General features: G+C 38.4%; 1 protein-coding gene across 1 annotated transcript in view; it reads right to left on the bottom strand.

Moving 5' to 3' along the window:
* Window positions 1-264: 264 nt before the first annotated feature.
* cd109 (CD109 molecule) overlaps window positions 265-18,537 on the bottom strand; it is a 31,283-nt gene continuing 13,010 nt past the window's right edge. Inside the window, exons 20-33 of the mRNA XM_027155333.2 lie at window positions 17,146-17,259; window positions 16,262-16,480; window positions 15,533-15,674; window positions 12,915-13,091; window positions 11,575-11,656; window positions 10,542-10,770; window positions 9,971-10,142; window positions 8,369-8,559; window positions 6,491-6,643; window positions 6,336-6,401; window positions 4,722-4,855; window positions 2,815-2,971; window positions 1,762-1,864; window positions 265-1,649 (exon numbers count right to left, since the gene is read on the bottom strand). Coding sequence (XP_027011134.2) covers window positions 1,453-1,649; window positions 1,762-1,864; window positions 2,815-2,971; window positions 4,722-4,855; window positions 6,336-6,401; window positions 6,491-6,643; window positions 8,369-8,559; window positions 9,971-10,142; window positions 10,542-10,770; window positions 11,575-11,656; window positions 12,915-13,091; window positions 15,533-15,674; window positions 16,262-16,480; window positions 17,146-17,259 — 2,136 coding nt within the window. The 3' untranslated portion in view covers window positions 265-1,452. The remainder of the gene's footprint in view (window positions 1,650-1,761; window positions 1,865-2,814; window positions 2,972-4,721; window positions 4,856-6,335; window positions 6,402-6,490; window positions 6,644-8,368; window positions 8,560-9,970; window positions 10,143-10,541; window positions 10,771-11,574; window positions 11,657-12,914; window positions 13,092-15,532; window positions 15,675-16,261; window positions 16,481-17,145; window positions 17,260-18,537) is intronic.

Here is an 18,537-nt window from a genome sequence, read left to right on the forward strand (position 1 = left end):
GACCAGATGGTGGGGTAATTAATATGGATGTTAATAAAATCCCCTGCATTTGTTATCCTTTCACATGGGTCTGATTTCACTCTGTGGAGACACACATTTCTGACAGCAGGTGCTGGGATTCAGATGAAATGCTGTAGTTACTGCAATGAGATGCATCACAGCACTGCTAAGCACAACACATTTAAATACATAGCACATAAAAACATTTTAATCAGAGGCGTTCTTTTCTTTTTGGAATATGTTGAACTAATTTCTTTTCTTTATTATGATGTGCATTATTCTATGTAATTACAGTTTGTTGCAAATTACAGTTCATATCACAAATTACTAATTTCTGATTGGCTGTCAAAAATTGAACAGACTATCAGTGCTCCTGATACTTATATATTTTACATAAGAAGACTAAAGCAGTCTAGGCTAGGTGAGGTGAATTCTCTCCATGGCTCCAAACCACCAAACTATTTATGTAGCAACTAAACCAACAATTTTATTTATACAGAAAGGAACTTATAGCTACAGTGGGTGAAAATGATTGACTCAGATGTGTCAAGATAAATGGGTGACACCCATTTGTTGCATAACGTACTGTACTAAAAATGACAATGAAATAAAAGGATATCATTCAGTTATTTGTCAAGAAAAATACACTGATCAGCTATAACCTTCAGTTCTGAAAGTTGACGAGCTGGAAGAGAGAAAAAGGGGCGAGTGTGTGGAATTGACTTTGATAAGGGCCAAACTGTGACTGGGAAAGAGAATCTCAAAAGAGCCCCAAGGAAGGAAAAGTAGTGAACCAGTGACAGGGTCATGACTCGCTGATGATTGTGGGAAGTAAAGGTATGATCCCACAGAGGAGCAACTATAACACAAATTGCTGAAAATGTTCATGCTTGTTATGATCTGAGCTGTGGATCTGCAGACATGTCTGGGTGTCCATGTTGAACCCTGTCCTCCATCAAGAGATCCTATAATGTATTTAAATTTACAGCATTTTGACAGATACCCTTATCCAGAGTGACTTACATTTTATCTCATTTACACAACTGAGGGTTAAGTGCCCTGCTCAGGAGCCCAGTAGTGGCAGTTTGGTGGATGTGGGATTCAAACTCTCAACCTACTGATTAGTTGTCCAACTACCACATGAATAGGCACACAAGCATCAGACCTCAGCATGAAACTAATACCTTGGTGCCAGGTGCCTCAGCACATATTCAGAGGACTTGTGGAGTTTGTGTCTGGCAGCACAAATAGGACTGGTGCAATATTAAGCAGGTGGTTTTAATGTTAATGCTGATCAGTGTACATACACCCAGCTTCTGGGGTTGTTTTTTTTTTTACTCATTCTAAGTAGGTTTCTAGCATCATTAATTAAGTTACATGACTGTACTTCAAAGTCCTGACTACACAACATAAACTTTTTTATTCAATTAGAAAGGAATATATCAGCCACATCTAGAAACAGAGTGAGAAGGTGATGAGAAGCAGCAAAGCCAGACTCAGAACCAAACCCTGGTGATGGTGTGAGGAAATACCGCCGTCAAACACAGTGATCCCCAAATCTTCACACTGAGAGCAGTCCTCCCCACAGAAAAAACAATACGACGTGTCTCTTCTGGTCTCGGATGTGTACGTCGTCACCGCCCTCCTCCCTGTCAAGTGAAAGGAAATGTGAGGATGCTAAGAGCTGCTCCAGACACTAAAAACTAAAGGAAGCATTATAGTGTGAGTGCTTTTCTTAATGTTAAGATGTCCGAAGCTTACTTGGCTCATAGTAGTCATAAATAGTGACCACTGCATCCTGAACACTGGTCACTTTAAACTCCAAAGTAGTTGGGATTTTAACACAGGCTTCAGCTTTGGTTACCTGAGAAGAAAAGCAGATGAAGAACCTGGAATATAGTGGAAACTTCCCAGAAGATGTGAGTTTATTATAACTGTAAATATGGAATGGGAGGTTTAACACATATGGATGTTCATATGGTCAGGTTTTTCCAGAAACTATTAGGCATATAGTGGTTAATGCAATGTTCTTATATGTTATTGTTTCTATGGTAACAACTCATTTACTGAGAAGTGTATGGTAGATACCGATATAGTAGGTCCATGATGTATGGATATCATTTAAGCCTGATAATGAAATGGATTTTAAAATGTCTTGTTATTTATCAAAGACTAAACCTCTAATTCTAGATCTTTTCTGTAAGGAAACATTTATTAAACTTTATTAAAGGACTCTCCAGTGCCATAAATCTACCAGAAGGCATTCTTCAGGATAAAGAGGTTTGATCGTTAGGTGTGTGTGTGTGTGTGTGTGTGTGTGTGTGTGTGTGTGTGTGTGTGTGTGTGTGTGTGTGTGTGTGTGCGTGTGCGTGTGCGTGTGTGTGTTTTATTTTTGTCTTATTAAATTGAAAATAGTATTAAATAGAAATATTTTTATACTTCTTTATGGAAGATCCATAATGATGACTGTTAAAATATATTTTAAAATCGCACGCTATTTATTAATAAATGAGGACCAATGTAAATGTGGACATTTTTTATGTTGTGTAAGAAAAAAAACATCAGGAAATGCGGTTATAAGAAAATAATCAACTTTAGTGCGCATCACACCATAACAACTGGGAGTATTTAAAAACCCCACCATAGGATGCTTTACTGCTTACATACTGTATGTAACAGTTTAGGTAAATAAACTGGAAGTTGAGACCCCATAAACAACTGAGCAAAAAAAAAACTAACCAAAAATTCAAGAAAAATGAAACTCGGTCATTTCTGTAGATGTAAAATAAAAACAAAATGGCATCAGAAGCTCACAGAGTCTAAGTAGAGGATGACATTTCCTGGAGACGTCTCCACTCTTCTAACCAGCTCGTTCACTGGGATGCCACTTTGAGCCAAACTAAATCCAGTGAGTAAGCCAACGTCCAGAATTGCCATTCCAGTCTGATTCAGCTCCTGGTTCTCACACAGCCTGAAAATGATGAAGACAAGGTCTTTGAAGAGCACTTAAACAGCTTAAAATGCAGTGTGAGTTTTTTATCTTTACAATCTTACAAGGAAAAGAATCCAGCTGGAACTCACACAAGCCAAAAGCCAATTTTCTATTGATTTGTCCGAAGCTGGTTTCTTATAGGGTCACAAATGGAATTATTGGGCTTGTTGCTAGATGAAAGGCGTTTTAAAATATAGCAACATTAAAAAATGCCAACAGACGGAAAAACTCCTTGTTAGACAAATTTTTGGGTAGATTAAACTATGCTGAAACTCTATAACAGTGTTTTCCCAAACTACCCAAACATCATTTGTAAATGGAGTCACTTCATTAATAAATGATAAATTTGCAAGTAAATCTCTTCCTCTCTCTTGAGAAAACCTTTTTTGTTTTTTTTTATTTCTTTTACAGATTATTATTAGAAATATCCCTCAAGTTGGATTTTATGTGATAATACTGGAAGTGACAAGGTACTGAGCAATTTGTTTTTCACTATCCTGACACATTCACCGGTCTAGCTACATCTGCTATACAAACTAGAGTTGTGTCTCAAATCTCAAACTATTCTATAATATTTCTATTTAATGGTCAATTTAAAATAATAATAATAATAATAATAATAATAATAATAATAATAATAATAATAATAATAATAATAATAATAAATAAATAAATAAATAAATAAATAAATAAATAAATAAATAACCTGTAGCAGTTTTGTGGATTTTCTAGATTAGCAATTTTTTTTTTATGCATTGTCAGAGTTTTAGATTTAAGACACTTAAATCTAAAGCTTGTTAGCATGTTTGGGATCATTACTAACATTTTAACAACTCAAGCTAAAAACCTAAAAGACCGAAGTTTCGGCTGTGACGTGCCAATTAGTGAATGTTGCTATTGTGAACTAAAATGCTGTAAATTGAAGATACTGAGTAAACTCTTAGTGTCCTGGTGTTACCAAACGCATGTCTAGTGTTTTTTTTATTCTGGTGTTGTTCCCCGTCTTATCTCTGATATCCTGTTTGATGATCACATGACCTGGGACTTTTCCCATATTTACAGTATGAAACGAAGTGATAGAATCTTCAGAAAGTTGCTTAGTAACAGAACGCCAGTCAGAAATTGAACAGTTCGAACATTCATTCATTTTCTACCGCTTTATCCGAACTACCTCGGGTCACGGGGAGCCTGTGCCTATCTCAGGCGTCAAGGCAGGATAGACCCTGGACGGAGTGCCAACCCATCACAGGGCACACACACACACACTCTCATTCACTCACACACTACGGACAATTTTCCAGAGATGCCAATCAACCTACCATGCATGTCTTTGGACGGGGGGAGGAAACCGTAGTACCCGGAGGAAACCCCCGAGGCACAGGGAGAACATGCAAACTCCACACACACACAAGGCGGAGGCGGGAATCGAACCCCGACCCTGGAGGTGTGAGGCGAACGTGCTACCCACTAAGCCACCGTGCCCCCCCAACAGTTCGAACAACTGAGTAAAAACAACTGCTTTGTCAGGCGGCAAAATACTGAACATCACACAATTGATTACTGTAAAGAGGGGAAAATATGTGACACTGAAACATTACCTGAAGTTGGATATCAATGAGCGCCTGTTAAATTAACCTACAAAGTCTTATAGACCTCTGTGCGTCTGTAAGACTTTTCACATTTTGAAATAATGAAAACCATTACAAAGGTATGTGTTGCGGTCTCTTACCGGAAACATATATGAATGTTGACACTGTACATGTCATTGTCCATAACATGTACATACAAGTCAAAGGCCTCGCATGTGTGAGCGTGACGTCTGCGTGACAGCCCTTGAGTCTCTACATTGTAGAATGTCGTGAGCTGTAGATTCAGTGATGGAAAGAACAAACAATTCAACCATGAATAAGTACACTGAAATATCTAAACATCATCGTGCAGCAAGCTGAGTATGTGAAATAAATCATCACTGGAATTCTAGCCTACTGGTCAATGCTTCCATGTGTTTGGTCTTTTTTCCCTGAAAACTGACTTAATATGCTACTATTATGTCATTTAAGAGACTTAACTGGTGTTCTGGGTATCTACAATAGCTCATGGGTGTGAGTAAGATTGACGTTGTTGCACATCGACAACAATGAAACATTGTTCCAGTTTTTTTTTCCAGTCACAGTTCAAGTGAACGCCATCTTACAGCGAATCACTCGCTGTAATGTTCAGATGTAACACCTTGTAAACTGGACTCTCCCAAGCTTTCTCACAGTCTCCTGAGTGGATCTCCAACCGCCTGAGAATGAAGTCATCCTGCCTTAAAGACACAGCTGACACTCACATTCTCCATACAGGATGCCAATGTAAGCTATTGCATTATGGGAACATGTGTGACTTTGATCTGTTAATGCTGGCAGAAACTCGGACTACAAGCCAGCATCAAAACCTTTCATAACCATGTGTACATTTATGGCATTTGGCAGATGGCTTTATCCGTCTAAAATTATTTTTGTGAGGTAATTTCAAGAAAGACATATGGAAAACAGTCACTTGGACACCTCGGATACACCTTAGGGCCTTTTTACACCTGGTCACTTCATGTGTTTTCTCTGATCCGATAGCTATGTGATTTGTTAAAACTGTTCCATTTACATTAGGCCACATAAACGCGTCTTGGCGAATCGGATATCAATCCGATCTTTCTACTCCCACCCAAAATGCAAATATATTTTACTTCATTTCCCGGGGTAATTGAAATGGAACACGCTTTGGTGTGTGCGGTTGCTACAAAAAACAGCATTTACTGTTTGCTGCATTTTCGCTGGTAGCAGCAGTGCATTTTAAGACCAAACGAGACGCCTGGGTGAAAGATCATAGCCAGCACTGTTTGTTTCTGGCATGATGCACGACTCGCGAGTCACCTGCGAGTGACGTACTTCCGTTTGGGAGGAGTTTAGCGCTGACGTATGTGGCTTGAACAACCACATGCATTTACACCTGTCCAGTTTCATCTGAAATGTGTCCCTGACCACCTCCTGAAGTGGTTTGAACGATCGGATTTATATCCGTCTCGAAACCGTTTTGGAGGGCGTTTACACCTGGTCTTTTTATGATCGGATAGATATCTGATCACAGAAAACGTATGAAGTGACCAGGTGTAAAAACCCCCTTGGATTTGGGTTTTGCAAACTTAGTGCTACTACATTTTGTCTTTATTCACTAAAATGTGATTGATATGATGTAATCATGTAAACATTTCTAAACAAATTCGATCAATTAGGAAAAGTATGAAAGGATGTAACTGAATAATTAAAAAGTATTTCATTTTTAAAAAATAAAGGAGACACTGAACCTGGAACAGCACAAATCCTCTTCCCACAGCTGACACGTTGAGCTGAAGATGCTGTTCAGCTTCAATCTGTTGAAATAAAATCACAAAAAGTTACCACACCAAGAGAAAGTGGATACAAAGCGTTGGATTTCAGAGTGCTGTGTACAGATGGTAACCTCTTGGCTCTGGTAGAGCAGGTAGTTATTTTGTTCTATCATGAACATAGCCACTGTAGCTGTCTTTGACGTCACTTTGATTTTGAGGTTGATATCCAATGTGTTGCTCAGTGAGGCAAAAGCTGATAGGGCCTGCAGAGCGATCACTGTGTCCTGAACACAAAGAAGTACACATTTTATTAGGTTTGACCGTCTCACATGGATGTGCAATTTGGATTTAAAGCTTTGTAAAAGTGTATAACTATATACAGGCTATTATAAGTGTTATATACCAATAATAAATGCAAATGCATCTAGATGCTGAGTACATAATGCTGCCTGCTGATATGTATTTTTGAAATATAATGTACATCTCAATAAATTAGAATGTCATGGAAAAGTTCATTTATTTCAGTAATTCAACTCAAATAGTGAAACTTGTGTATTATATAGATTCAGTACACACAGACTGAAGTAGTCTTTGGTACTTTTAAATTGTGATGATTTTGGCTCACATTTAACAAAAACCCACCATCTGCATTTTTTAGTCTCTTGTTTCTCATTTTCCTCTTGACAATAGCCTATAGAATTTCTATAGGGTTCAGGTCTGGTGAGTTTGCTGGCCAGTCAAGCACACCAACACCGTGGTCATTTAACCAACTTTTGGTGCTTTTGGCAGTGTGGGCAGGTGCCAAAATCCTGCTGGAAAATGAAATCAGCATTTTTAAAATGCTGTTCAGCAGAAAGAAGCGTGAAGTGCTCTAACACTTCTTGGTAAACAGGTGCAGTGACGTTGGTTTTCAAAAAACACAGTGGACCAACACCAGCAGATGACATTGCACCATAAATCATCACAGACTGTGAAAACTAAACACAGGACTTCAAGCAACTTGGGCTATGAGCTTCTTCACCCTTCCTCCAGACTCTAGGACCCTGGTTTCCAAATAAAATACAAAACTTGCTCTGATCTGAAAAGAGAACTTTGGACCATGGGGCAACAGTCCAGTTCTTCTTCTCCTCAGCCCAGCTAACCAGGTTGTCTGTGGTTCAGGAGTGGCTTAAGAGGAAAAATATGAAAACTGTAGCCAAATTCCTTGACACGTCTGTGTGTGGTGGCTTTTGATGCCTTGACCCCAAGCCTCGGTCCATTTCCTTGTGTTCACCCAAATTCTTGAATGGATTTTACTTGACAAGCCTCTCAAGGCTGCACTTCTCTCGGTTTGTTGTGCATCTTTTTCCTTCCACTCACATTTCTGCTAACATGCTTGGATACAGCACTCTGTGAAAGGCTTCTTTGTCAATGAATGTTTATGGCTTACCTCCTTCTGGAGGGTGTCAATGATTGTCTTCTTGATAACTGTCAGATCAGCAGTCTTTCCCATGTTTGTGTAGCCTAGTGAACCAAATTGAAGACCATTTTGATGGCTCAGGAAACCTTTGCAGCTGTTTCGAGTTGATTAGCTGATGTCACAATATTCTAATTTAAAACTTAATAAGTGGGTAACACTGAAACCTGGGTTACACTGTGGAATTCTGCCATTGTTATTGCTTTTTATTTTTTTTATTTGTTGTTTTTCTTTATGATTTGATTCCTGATTTTACCCACCAGACAGTTCTCCCTTATCACACAACAGCTATCGTTTTTCCCCACAAAGTCACATGAAGCTAGCCAACTCTATCTTGTTGAACGTCAGGGGGTGTACGAAAGAGGCGTCCCCTCCCCTTTTGCATCCATGAGCTGACAGAGACCCATGATTGGCTAGTGTCTGTGTGATTGATAGAGGACAGGGAGAATGTCATCCCTTTCTCCCTGAATAGAAAGTTCAAATCCCAGCACGTTCAAATATATATGTTTTTGAACGTGCTGGGATTTGAACTTTATATAGTGTGTGTACATGCCTGTGTGGAGCCATATCCTCCAAGGTGGTTCCTCTGCTGGCTAAGCCACTTCATGAGACTGAGGGCATATTCCACACTGCCCAGCATGTACAGAGAGAGCAGAGCGTAAGACGCCATCTCGATATCAGCCGAGCGTGGCTGCCATGACTCTGACACGCTGCTTCCTCCACTGGTCCACATGGGCACACCGTCTAAACAAAAAAGTGGGAAAAATGGAATCCAGTTGAATCCAGATGTTGTGTATTAGTTTTGTAGAATCCGTTAACCATAACACCTGCACTACATCTGCACCTGCCACTTTTATAGTCCAGCATATTAAAAGCCACAGCGAGACAGCTGGGCAAACATCATGAACCAGCATACGTTTTTCATTTTAGTACCAGCAGCCAAAAAAAAAACACATTTATTTTTGACAAGGAAAATCCATAACTTAACAAAGCTGCATGTATATGGCATCAGCTATTAATTAACCTTTCATACTTTAGAATGCAGTCAATATACAGTGCAGTCTGAAAGTTTGATAAATTTTCAACCTGCCAAACTACATGCATTCTATGTAAAGATTCCACTCTTTAACATCACTGAAGAAGTCTTTGAGTTCACTCTCAAATAAAGGCGTTTATAGGAGTTTTACAGTAGTAAAGTAATTGCTGGCTCTCAGAATAAACTCAAATCCACCCTGACCAAAGATAAAACAGTTACTGTGGATCAGTAAATAAATAATTACCAGACTATTCAATTTACACTTCATAGGTAAATCATCACAGCTTCTCCATAGCTTTACATGTACGTTAGACTTTCCACAAACATTAATATTTTCAATCAGTACATGGGTTGCCATGTCTAATCAACAAGCAGTGGCTATAATTTATTAAAATTTATTTACCACCTTATCAATTTTAGGTCTCAAGAAACCTTTTACAGCACAGTGAAATTTTTTCTTCACACATCCCAACTTTGGAGGTCGGGGTCAAGTCAAGTCAAGTCAAGTCAAGTCAAGTCAAGTCAAGTCAAGTCACCTTTATCGTCACATCACCACAGCACATGTGCCGTGGTGAGTGAAATTCCTGGGAGTGAGCTACAGAAATTGCAGAACCATTTACATACAGTAGTTAAGAAACTGAAATTAGAACAATTTACATACAGGTGAAAAATGTGCAAAAATTTCTTAGTACCAGGTGAAATGTGCAAATGTGGAAAAGATGCAATGTGCTCACCCATAGTCAGTACACACAGTGTACTACTAGACATATTTACAATGCACTACACATTATATACAGTATGTACTATATATATATGTAATATATATGTAATATATATGTATCATGTTACAGAGCACAGGGTCGGCCATGATACAGCACCACTGGAGCAGAAAGAGGGTTTTGCTCAAGGGTCCAACAGTGGCAGCTTGGCAGAACCCCAATCCTCTAATCAACAACCCAGAACCTAATCTGTAGATGTTGGCACTTGTTGGCACTCATAAACAAAATAAACTAGAGTGTGATTTTTCTAGAGTGGGTTTTAATTGACAATATGACAAATTTAATTGACAATATGGCAGAATATTTGTGTTTTTTGTTGTCAATATAATTTTTTACCCACCATGTATCTGGGCTCTTTTCATCAGCTCAGTGAGAGCAATGGCCGCTGATGGACTTTTAGCCAGAGACAGCGCGTAAGTCACCAGGCACAGGCTGTAGTTACTGGAGACGCCTTGGCGCAGTTTGGAGGTCAGAAAGTTCATGGCAGCAGATATCTCATTGTCATAGGTATGCTACAAAATAAAAACACATGATAAATAATGGAATTTTTTTAATCTTTTAGATGTCTATTTTGACAGATTTTGATATATTGTCTTTATAAGAGCTGCTCAATGTTTTGCACTGAGCTATAAAGAAAATATTATCTAACCGACCCATTATTTAAACCTGTACAATAACATCTTGACTATTTAATGTCGATGTGAAAGGTTTTTTGTTCCTGAACCTTCCAGCATCCAAATTGGCTTTATTTGTTGGCATAGTTGCTTCTTGCAGTTATTAAAATTAAATAAATAAATAAATAAATAAATAAATAAATAAATAAATAAATGAGCACAGACGTAACTGCTACACCCATAGTGATTTCTCACTTTTTCTAGAAGAGTCCAACCTAACCCATCCTGTGTACTTACCTTGTACTCCGTGTCCTCGAGAAGAGCCATGAGGACATAAGCAGTAAGAGACACTGGTCCATCTAAACCTCCCTGCAGCTCGGTGTGAATAACACGGCCAGGCTCTGCGAAGGAACCGTCGTCCTGCTGCTGAGCAAGCAGCCAGCTTGTCGTCCTGAGCAGGATCGCTGTATCGATGAAGATGAACTCTTGAGCCTGGAGGAAACACCTCAGCACAAATGCTGACAACCTGGTACAGGAAAAAATCAGATAAAAGCAAGTATATTTAATTCAGTTGATAATTACTGTTTGAGAATTATATATTATCATAAAAAAAGGTTGTAAACACAGTTGTAACAGTTATTGTTTAAGGAATAACTGTCCCTGTGTCTGTAATTTCAACCCAGTCCCTATTCATTACTCAAAGCAAAGTGAAGCGAATTGTTCTATATCATTCTATGCCAGATTTCTTATGGCAGGGATATCTAATCTTATTCCCAAAGGGCCATTGTGGGTGCAGGTTTTCATTCCAATCAAACACTTGATTCCACCTGTTTAATCAGATAAGGCTTTCAAACTCAGGTGTGGCTTCTGTTGGTTGGAATGAAAACCGTCACCCACACCGACCTTTTCCATAAAAGACTCCCATAGACACCCATGGTGGAAACATTAATCTTGTAACATATATTATTATAACCTGACAAAAGTCTACTGTACTATGCAGTAACTAGAAGCTTTTATTTTGTCACATATATATTACAGCATAGTGAGATTCTTCGCACAACCCAGCACCCCTGGAGCAGAAAGGGTTTTAAGGGCCTTGCTTCAGGGCCCAGCGACGGTAGTCTGGCAGTGATGCGGCTTGAACCCTTACCCTTCGATCAACAACCCAGTAGCTTGAGCTACAACTGATTAGAATGTTTTTTAAGTGTTTTGACTTTATATGAGTTCAAAAGATTGGGATTTTGGTTTAGTTCATAAAATGAAGTAATTACATAAAGAAAACACACATCATCTCTGTTCCTTGGACAGATAAAAATGATTAGATTCTCACCACGTACTACCAGAAGAGTCACTGTCTCCAAAAGCACTGAAAGAGCCGTCCATCCTCTGATATGATAACTCGCGCTCGTAGCCTATTTATAGACAGACAGAAACACTCGATTCTCATTGACTGTCAGAAAACCACAGACACTTGTGTAACACTTAAGCCAGTGTATATACAGTTATGTGTGCAAGCTAAACCACAACCTAGGATCATATAACCACTGACAGCCTGCCAAGCCTTAAGGATTTTTGAGTTACACTTTCTTAAAAGCACTTCCTGCATTTCAGTGGTGATTCATAATAATAAGAGGATAAGATTTGAACTAATGTCAATCTAATTCCTAAATTAAATTCTTGACTGTTTGAGTAAGCATCGAGTTGCTGATTCAAAAGGTTTGTATTGCATAAGAGATATCTCATCATACCTAATCAGCTTAATTTAATAATTATGACACATTACTGCATGAGGGACACTGGGTTCGTCCAATCCTCCTTGTGGATCAGTGTATATAACCTTCCCAGGCTTCATAAATGAACCGTCTCTTTATCGTTGATAGGGCCATCTGTTATATGTGGACTCCAGTGAATCTGCAGAAACTGATGTATGTGGTGCAGAATTTTATTTATGTACCCAGGAAATTACTTAAACAGTCTATTTTGTTGAATTTATCAACTGCTTACTGACAGAGTCTTGAGTGTTTTTTTGCTTACTGCCGGAGACTTGAGTGTTTTTTTGCTCACTGATGGAGTCTTGAGTGTTTTTTTGCTCACTGATGGAGTGTTGAGTGTTTTTTTGCTTACTGACGGAGACTTGAGTGTTTTTTTGCTCACTGACAGAGTCTTGAGTGTTTTTTTGCTCACTGACGGAGACTTGAGTGTTTTTTTGCTCACTGACAGAGTCTTGAGTGTTTTTTTGCTTACTGACGGAGTCTTGAGTGTTTTTTTGCTCACTGACGGAGACTTGAGTGTGTTTTTGCTCACTGACGGAGACTTGAGTGTTTTTTTGCTTACTGATGAAGTCTTGAGTGTTTTTTTGCTCACTGACGGAGACTTAATTAAATTTAAGACGGAAACTTAATTGGCAATTAAAGTCCTAAAGTTCTCATAGCAACTGTACTGTAGTCCTAAGCCGTCGTTGCAAAACTGTTTGTATTGATTGCAGTCTAGCGCCATCTTCATGGTATCCAAGTGGTGCAATCTTCAGTAATCTGATGTATCTTTAGGCTGTTTTTGTAGAGCCATCCTTAGCAGGAGTGAGCGATTTCTAACTCCTTCATTTTTAAAAATGATCCTTAATACTGGATAACACTGAACTAACTAACTATATACATATAAAACCAATATTACCTTGTGTCATGTAACTCAGAGCTTTAGTGCGTATTTCCTCATCTGTGCGGCCCGACCTGCTCAGGTACTGCAGCACATACACATTCGGTGCAAAGTGGATCATGTTCTGCTCACCACAGCCATACGGCATCTGAATCAGCGACTCCAAACCACTGATAGATGGCCCCAAAATGTCACCTTTTACACACACACACACACACACACACACACACACACACACACACACACACACACACACACACACACACACACACACACACACACAGATAGAAGTTTAGTAGTGTAATCTGTCTGTTCAAAGATTCAGAAAGTCACTCTTCACACCATACTATTGTGTATTATTATTATTATTATTATTATTATTATTATTATTATTATTATTATTATTATTATTATTATTATTATTATACATCCCATCACTTCCTCATATACAGGATTTTCTGTGGATGATTGGTATACCAGACTACCCCAAAATTCTCTCAATAGAACACCTGTAGAGATTCCTAAAGCTTCCTATGCTTAAACCTACGTTTTTTTAAGTGCATAGTGAAATACAGCTGTAGCACAAATCTCGTTTGAACAAATACTGTTACAAAGTTTTTGTTTGTTATTTAGAATCAGCAAAACCTAAAACAGGAAGACGTTCAGAACGTTCTGAGACTTGCGCTGCGTCAGAAGGCCAGACATTTCACAGCATCACATGCCGAGGGCCAGAAACACCCTCACACAGCTGCTAACCATAAAATAAAATAAATCCTCACTAGACTGATGCAAAGCCAATAAAAACACCCTACAGCCCTTTTCTGCCTCAGATATGTCAGCATTTCCACCGATAACTCATTTTTATTGGAAATATCATGCGAGTTAACAAACATTCCACACTCTGATTACTGCATACCTCTTCAGTTACTGATTAATTCAGTGTATTTACTGAACAATATACTTTAATAGGAATAACTGAATGTACGTTTAAGCTAGGGTTAAAAAGCATGATCAGTATATGAAATTATGCCAGCGGTCCCTTCAAGACCTCTGATTAGCTTTAAAGCTGGGTCATACTTGACGTTCGAGCTCAACTACTCTTCAAAATGACATTTTGATATTTTTTGATACTTCTAGAGTCAAATTAAGACAACATTGAAAGAACTGCCTCCACAAAAATGTCACTAAAATGCAGCAATATACGAAGAGATATGAATTAACCACTATCTCATAATTCTGATCATTAACCAAATATCTAAATATAATTTTGTTTGGTCTGTGGTTTTAACTGTGTTTTTATTGGAGCAAAAATAAATCAGAAAAAACACTCATCATTTTGAGTCTCGTCCGGACTTTCGACTCTACCGGCAGCGAACAGGAGCGAATTAGTGGTTTTGCACAGAAAAAAATGATATTGTGATAATTTCCACAACAACTAAAGTAGCTAGGTTTCATTATTTGCTTTTGTTTCAGAAGCTCTTGTTTGTTTGTAGCTCTAGCTAGCTGTCCCTAATGTCTTCAGTTGAATCGAGCTAGCTTAAGTATCTAATAATGTTGTCTACCTGAAAACAAAAGACACACAGATCTATAGATACTATTACAGCATATTCTTCACCAGTTGACAGACACTTGTGCTCCCAGTATAAAAAAAATCAGCCTTCACTGTTACTACTTACAGTAAAAACTTCAGAATTTTCAAAACTGCGCAAATAATTATCTTTGAAATGCATTAAAATTAGGTTACATTTAAAAGACAAAATAAAAGAAAATGATATTTTTAAGACTCTATTAGATTAAAGACTGCGGTGACATTTTACTAGCCGGGATCTCAGCACAAACAGGACTGGTTACTGGTTACCTTAGTTTTTCTAAGGTACATTACGATCCAACAACATGATCATTCACTCACTGACTCACTGAGGAAATCATACTTATTTTAGATGAATTTAGATAGAATGACTTTATCACCATGTTTCTTAAACTGCCAATAATTACACAGTATAACATTTACAGGAAATTAAACTAGGCGGTAGAAAATTTGTTGATTGTGATGACTACAATTACTAATTGGCACTAATTAGATAAAAGATTGTTGTGTGTGTGTGTGTGTGTGTGTGTGTGTGTGTGTGTGTGTGTGTGTGTGTGTGTGTGTGTGTGTGTGATCTTTATATAGTGTCTGTCGTGTTTGTAGACAGGTGTGCATGATTAAAAGTCCAGTGAAGATGACAGTTCTTTCAGGAAGCGTAATCCGGAACGGTCGTGTTTGTGTGTTATAGGAAATATTCAGTTCTATTAGGATGCGGGAGTTGTCCTGACACTAGGCAAGTAAACAAAACAAAACCATGGTGACATTGTTTTGGTAAAATAGGTTAAAGGTAAACCAAAAAAGCCAATTTCGCAGTAACCGTATTGCTCTGTTTCATCTTGCTTTCATCTGCAAGTAACAATAAAAGTCTAAAGAAATAAAAAGCAACACAATTGAAAACAAAGTACCATTTTAAGCATGTTTGCTTCATTTAGCCTTTGGTGTGCACTTGTATTTTACAAGCAAACAAACTGTTATTGATTTTGTCATTCTAATCTGGTCAGGGTTGAGCCGTGCGTCAGGGAGAAGAGAGTTTATAGAGCCGACATACCGACCGCAGTGACCTGGGCTCTCAGACTGCCTGGAACAGCCGATGAAGGGAAATGAAACTCCACCTCTCTGGACAGGGACGTCTTCATTGGGTCAAACTCTAGGAAGAGTGTCTGAGTGAACGACTGCTCCCTCCCCTCTGGCTGAAAACATGAACGGGTAAACGATTCCATTAGGTCTTTACTGAGCTTGCGCTCATCAAACAGACGGCTTTGGTCTGTATGCATACCAAGAGATTAAGACACACAGTAAATCTTTACGATGAGGCTGCGGACCTGTTTCATCTGGTCAGATACAAAGCCGCCAAGTTTATTGAAAAGACATGAGAAGCCCAGGGAGAATAAAGCGGACAACTGTTCTTCATTCGAAAATCAAATAACTTGTTATTCTTCACAATGGATGAGAGAGATACAGCTGTTAAGGACAGAGATTTGCTTCAAAGCCTGCATTTTATTTAGATTTATTTAGTAAAGTGGAGGTTATACTGTAAGATACCAGTATGATAATACACAAAGACAGGAATTTTCAATCATACTAACAATTTGGGCATATATTTGGAGTCAGAATTCCTTTATAATTGCTATTATTTGTCTAATTCTCCTACAACTCATCTGCTTAGCGATCCTGGTACGATTTCAATGGTTCATTGAACAGTTAATGCTAGTTTTTTATTTATTTTTTGAACTGTGAGTAATTAGTGTCATTTTTACAATTACAGAAAAAAAGTCACCTTCACTAAGATAGTCTGAGAGACTGTATCCGAGACCAGGAAGCCCATGGCCTTGACGGAGATGAGCATCTGACCGAGCTGAGTGGCTCTGATGGCGAACATCGCCATGGCGGTGTTCTGCCTCCCTACAGACACATGACGCACGCCTGCTAACAGAAGCTGATCAGCAGCCGAGGTCACAAACTCAAACATACTGCTCTCATCCACTGTCAGTAGCACCTGATAAAAAGGAAGAAATACTGTATAGAGAACAAGGCAGAGAACAAAACAGAATAGTTCTGCAAGAGCAACGTTTCATCTACTTCCAGTTTTCAGAAGGCTATGACCTAATACGGCGATCTACTTAAGCTCTGAAATTCTGAATTTCCAAGCTCTGGTAGGTCTCCTCAACCTCAAACGCAGTATATTATATCAAGTCAGCATTTCTTTCTCAACATGTCTGTTTCTCATTCGGTCCTAAGGCTAACTAACTGGTCAGAAGGCGTTATTTAATTTTATAACATCAATTCTGACTATAGATCATCTGCAAGGGTTCTAATCATTTATACTAATATTCTAATACACTATCGTTTCTTTAGTAACAGCTTAGACAGTGACTTATATGAAGGACATTGCAAACTGACACATTACACAGTGCATATAAATTGACTCTGTGACATAAATAGCTGTGACATGAGAGGAATCAATTACATAAATAACCACTTTAATTCTAGTTGCTTTACACCACTTGGTCTCTGATTATTTCTATATCATGCAGGTTATATATTCCATAACCTTGGCACATCCTTATGAACCAAAAAATTCAAATGATTTCGTTCACATTGATAAATTATCACGTTGCAGAATTTTAGTACATAAGCTGATGAGGAAGATGAGGAAGTTACCTCCAGGTCCATATCCATGTAGTTGAAAAGGCTGACCTCCAGGAGCAAGAGCTCACCTCGGATCAGATACGCCGGGAGATTCAACGACACGAAGAAGTCTTTGGATACACGCAGCTGTAAAAGAGAATTAGGTCAAACTTTTAAACAAGTATTTTCCTGTTAAAAAATGTCAAACTGATGTACAATAGCGTCGATATAACTGACACTAACAACAAAAGACTTTATAACTTAGTATTTGTTTTATAATATGTGCTTCATAATAACGCTTTTCAAAAAGGTGCTTATAATGTAAATCTATTGCAATCTTATATAAAACTACTCCATACATCATAATAAGAACAGTTATGAGTGGTTTGTCCTTCAAGGTACAGATAAGGAAATCCACAGAATATATATTTTATGTAAGAAATAACAGAACTCAGATATTTATGACGAACAACGATCAATAAATTTATTGTAATTAATTCCAAAAAATGCCTTTGAGTCATTACCAAATTGGCATGAATAAAAAAACATATATATTGCATATTTCTGAAACTACAGTAAAAAGTAAATAATATCTGCATAAATCATGCAGTTACAGGTCAAGAACTTCACTTTAACATTCAGGTCAAACACCAGAATTTCATTTAAGGATTTTATCACTGCAAGTCATCAGTCAACTAGCATTCCTCTTGACAACAAATGAGTTTTTCTCTTGCTGTTAAAACTGACAGGGATTAAGCATTTGTGTCTAAAAATTCAGCATTGTATATCTGCATCATATGAAGGAGAAGCAGTGTGTGCTCTTTGTCTTCACTCCTACACTGTCTCTACATATTTACTCCATATTTACAGGTTAATCGCTGCCCACACCCACATCTCGTCACTAAAGGTAGCCGTCGCTCATTTCGCCGGGATGTCACCAGCTCTCACTGAAAATAAATCGTCTCTGTGAGAAGCAGTGTACATGAACAGCAGAAAGTGGAAAAAGACTAGAGAACATTTTTCCAATCTTCAGCTGTTGAGTTTGGCTAAGATTGTGCCCAATTGAAGCCACACATTTCTGTTCTTGGCTGTTATGAGTTGAACCCAGTTGAACCAACCCGGGTTTCTGCTGTCGTAGAGCATATGCCTCAAGGGTCGAAGATTTTTGAGAGGCTTTTCTGCTCACTATGGTCGTAATTAGTGGTAATTTGAGTTGCTGAACCGTTCTGGAACTGTGCTGGCTCAAGCGCTTAAGGCTCTGGGATGTTGATCAGAGGATCAGGATTCAAGCCCCAGCATTGCCAAGCTGCCACTGTTGGGCCTTTGAGCAAAGCCCTTAACCATCCCTGCTAAAGAGCTGCTGTATCATAGCTGACCCTGTGCTCTGCGCCCAACCTCCAAATTTGGGATACGCAAAAAAAGAAT

Source organism: Tachysurus fulvidraco, chromosome 16 (genome assembly GCF_022655615.1).
Source record: "Tachysurus fulvidraco isolate hzauxx_2018 chromosome 16, HZAU_PFXX_2.0, whole genome shotgun sequence".
NCBI classification, from domain to species: Eukaryota; Metazoa; Chordata; class Actinopteri; order Siluriformes; family Bagridae; genus Tachysurus; species Tachysurus fulvidraco.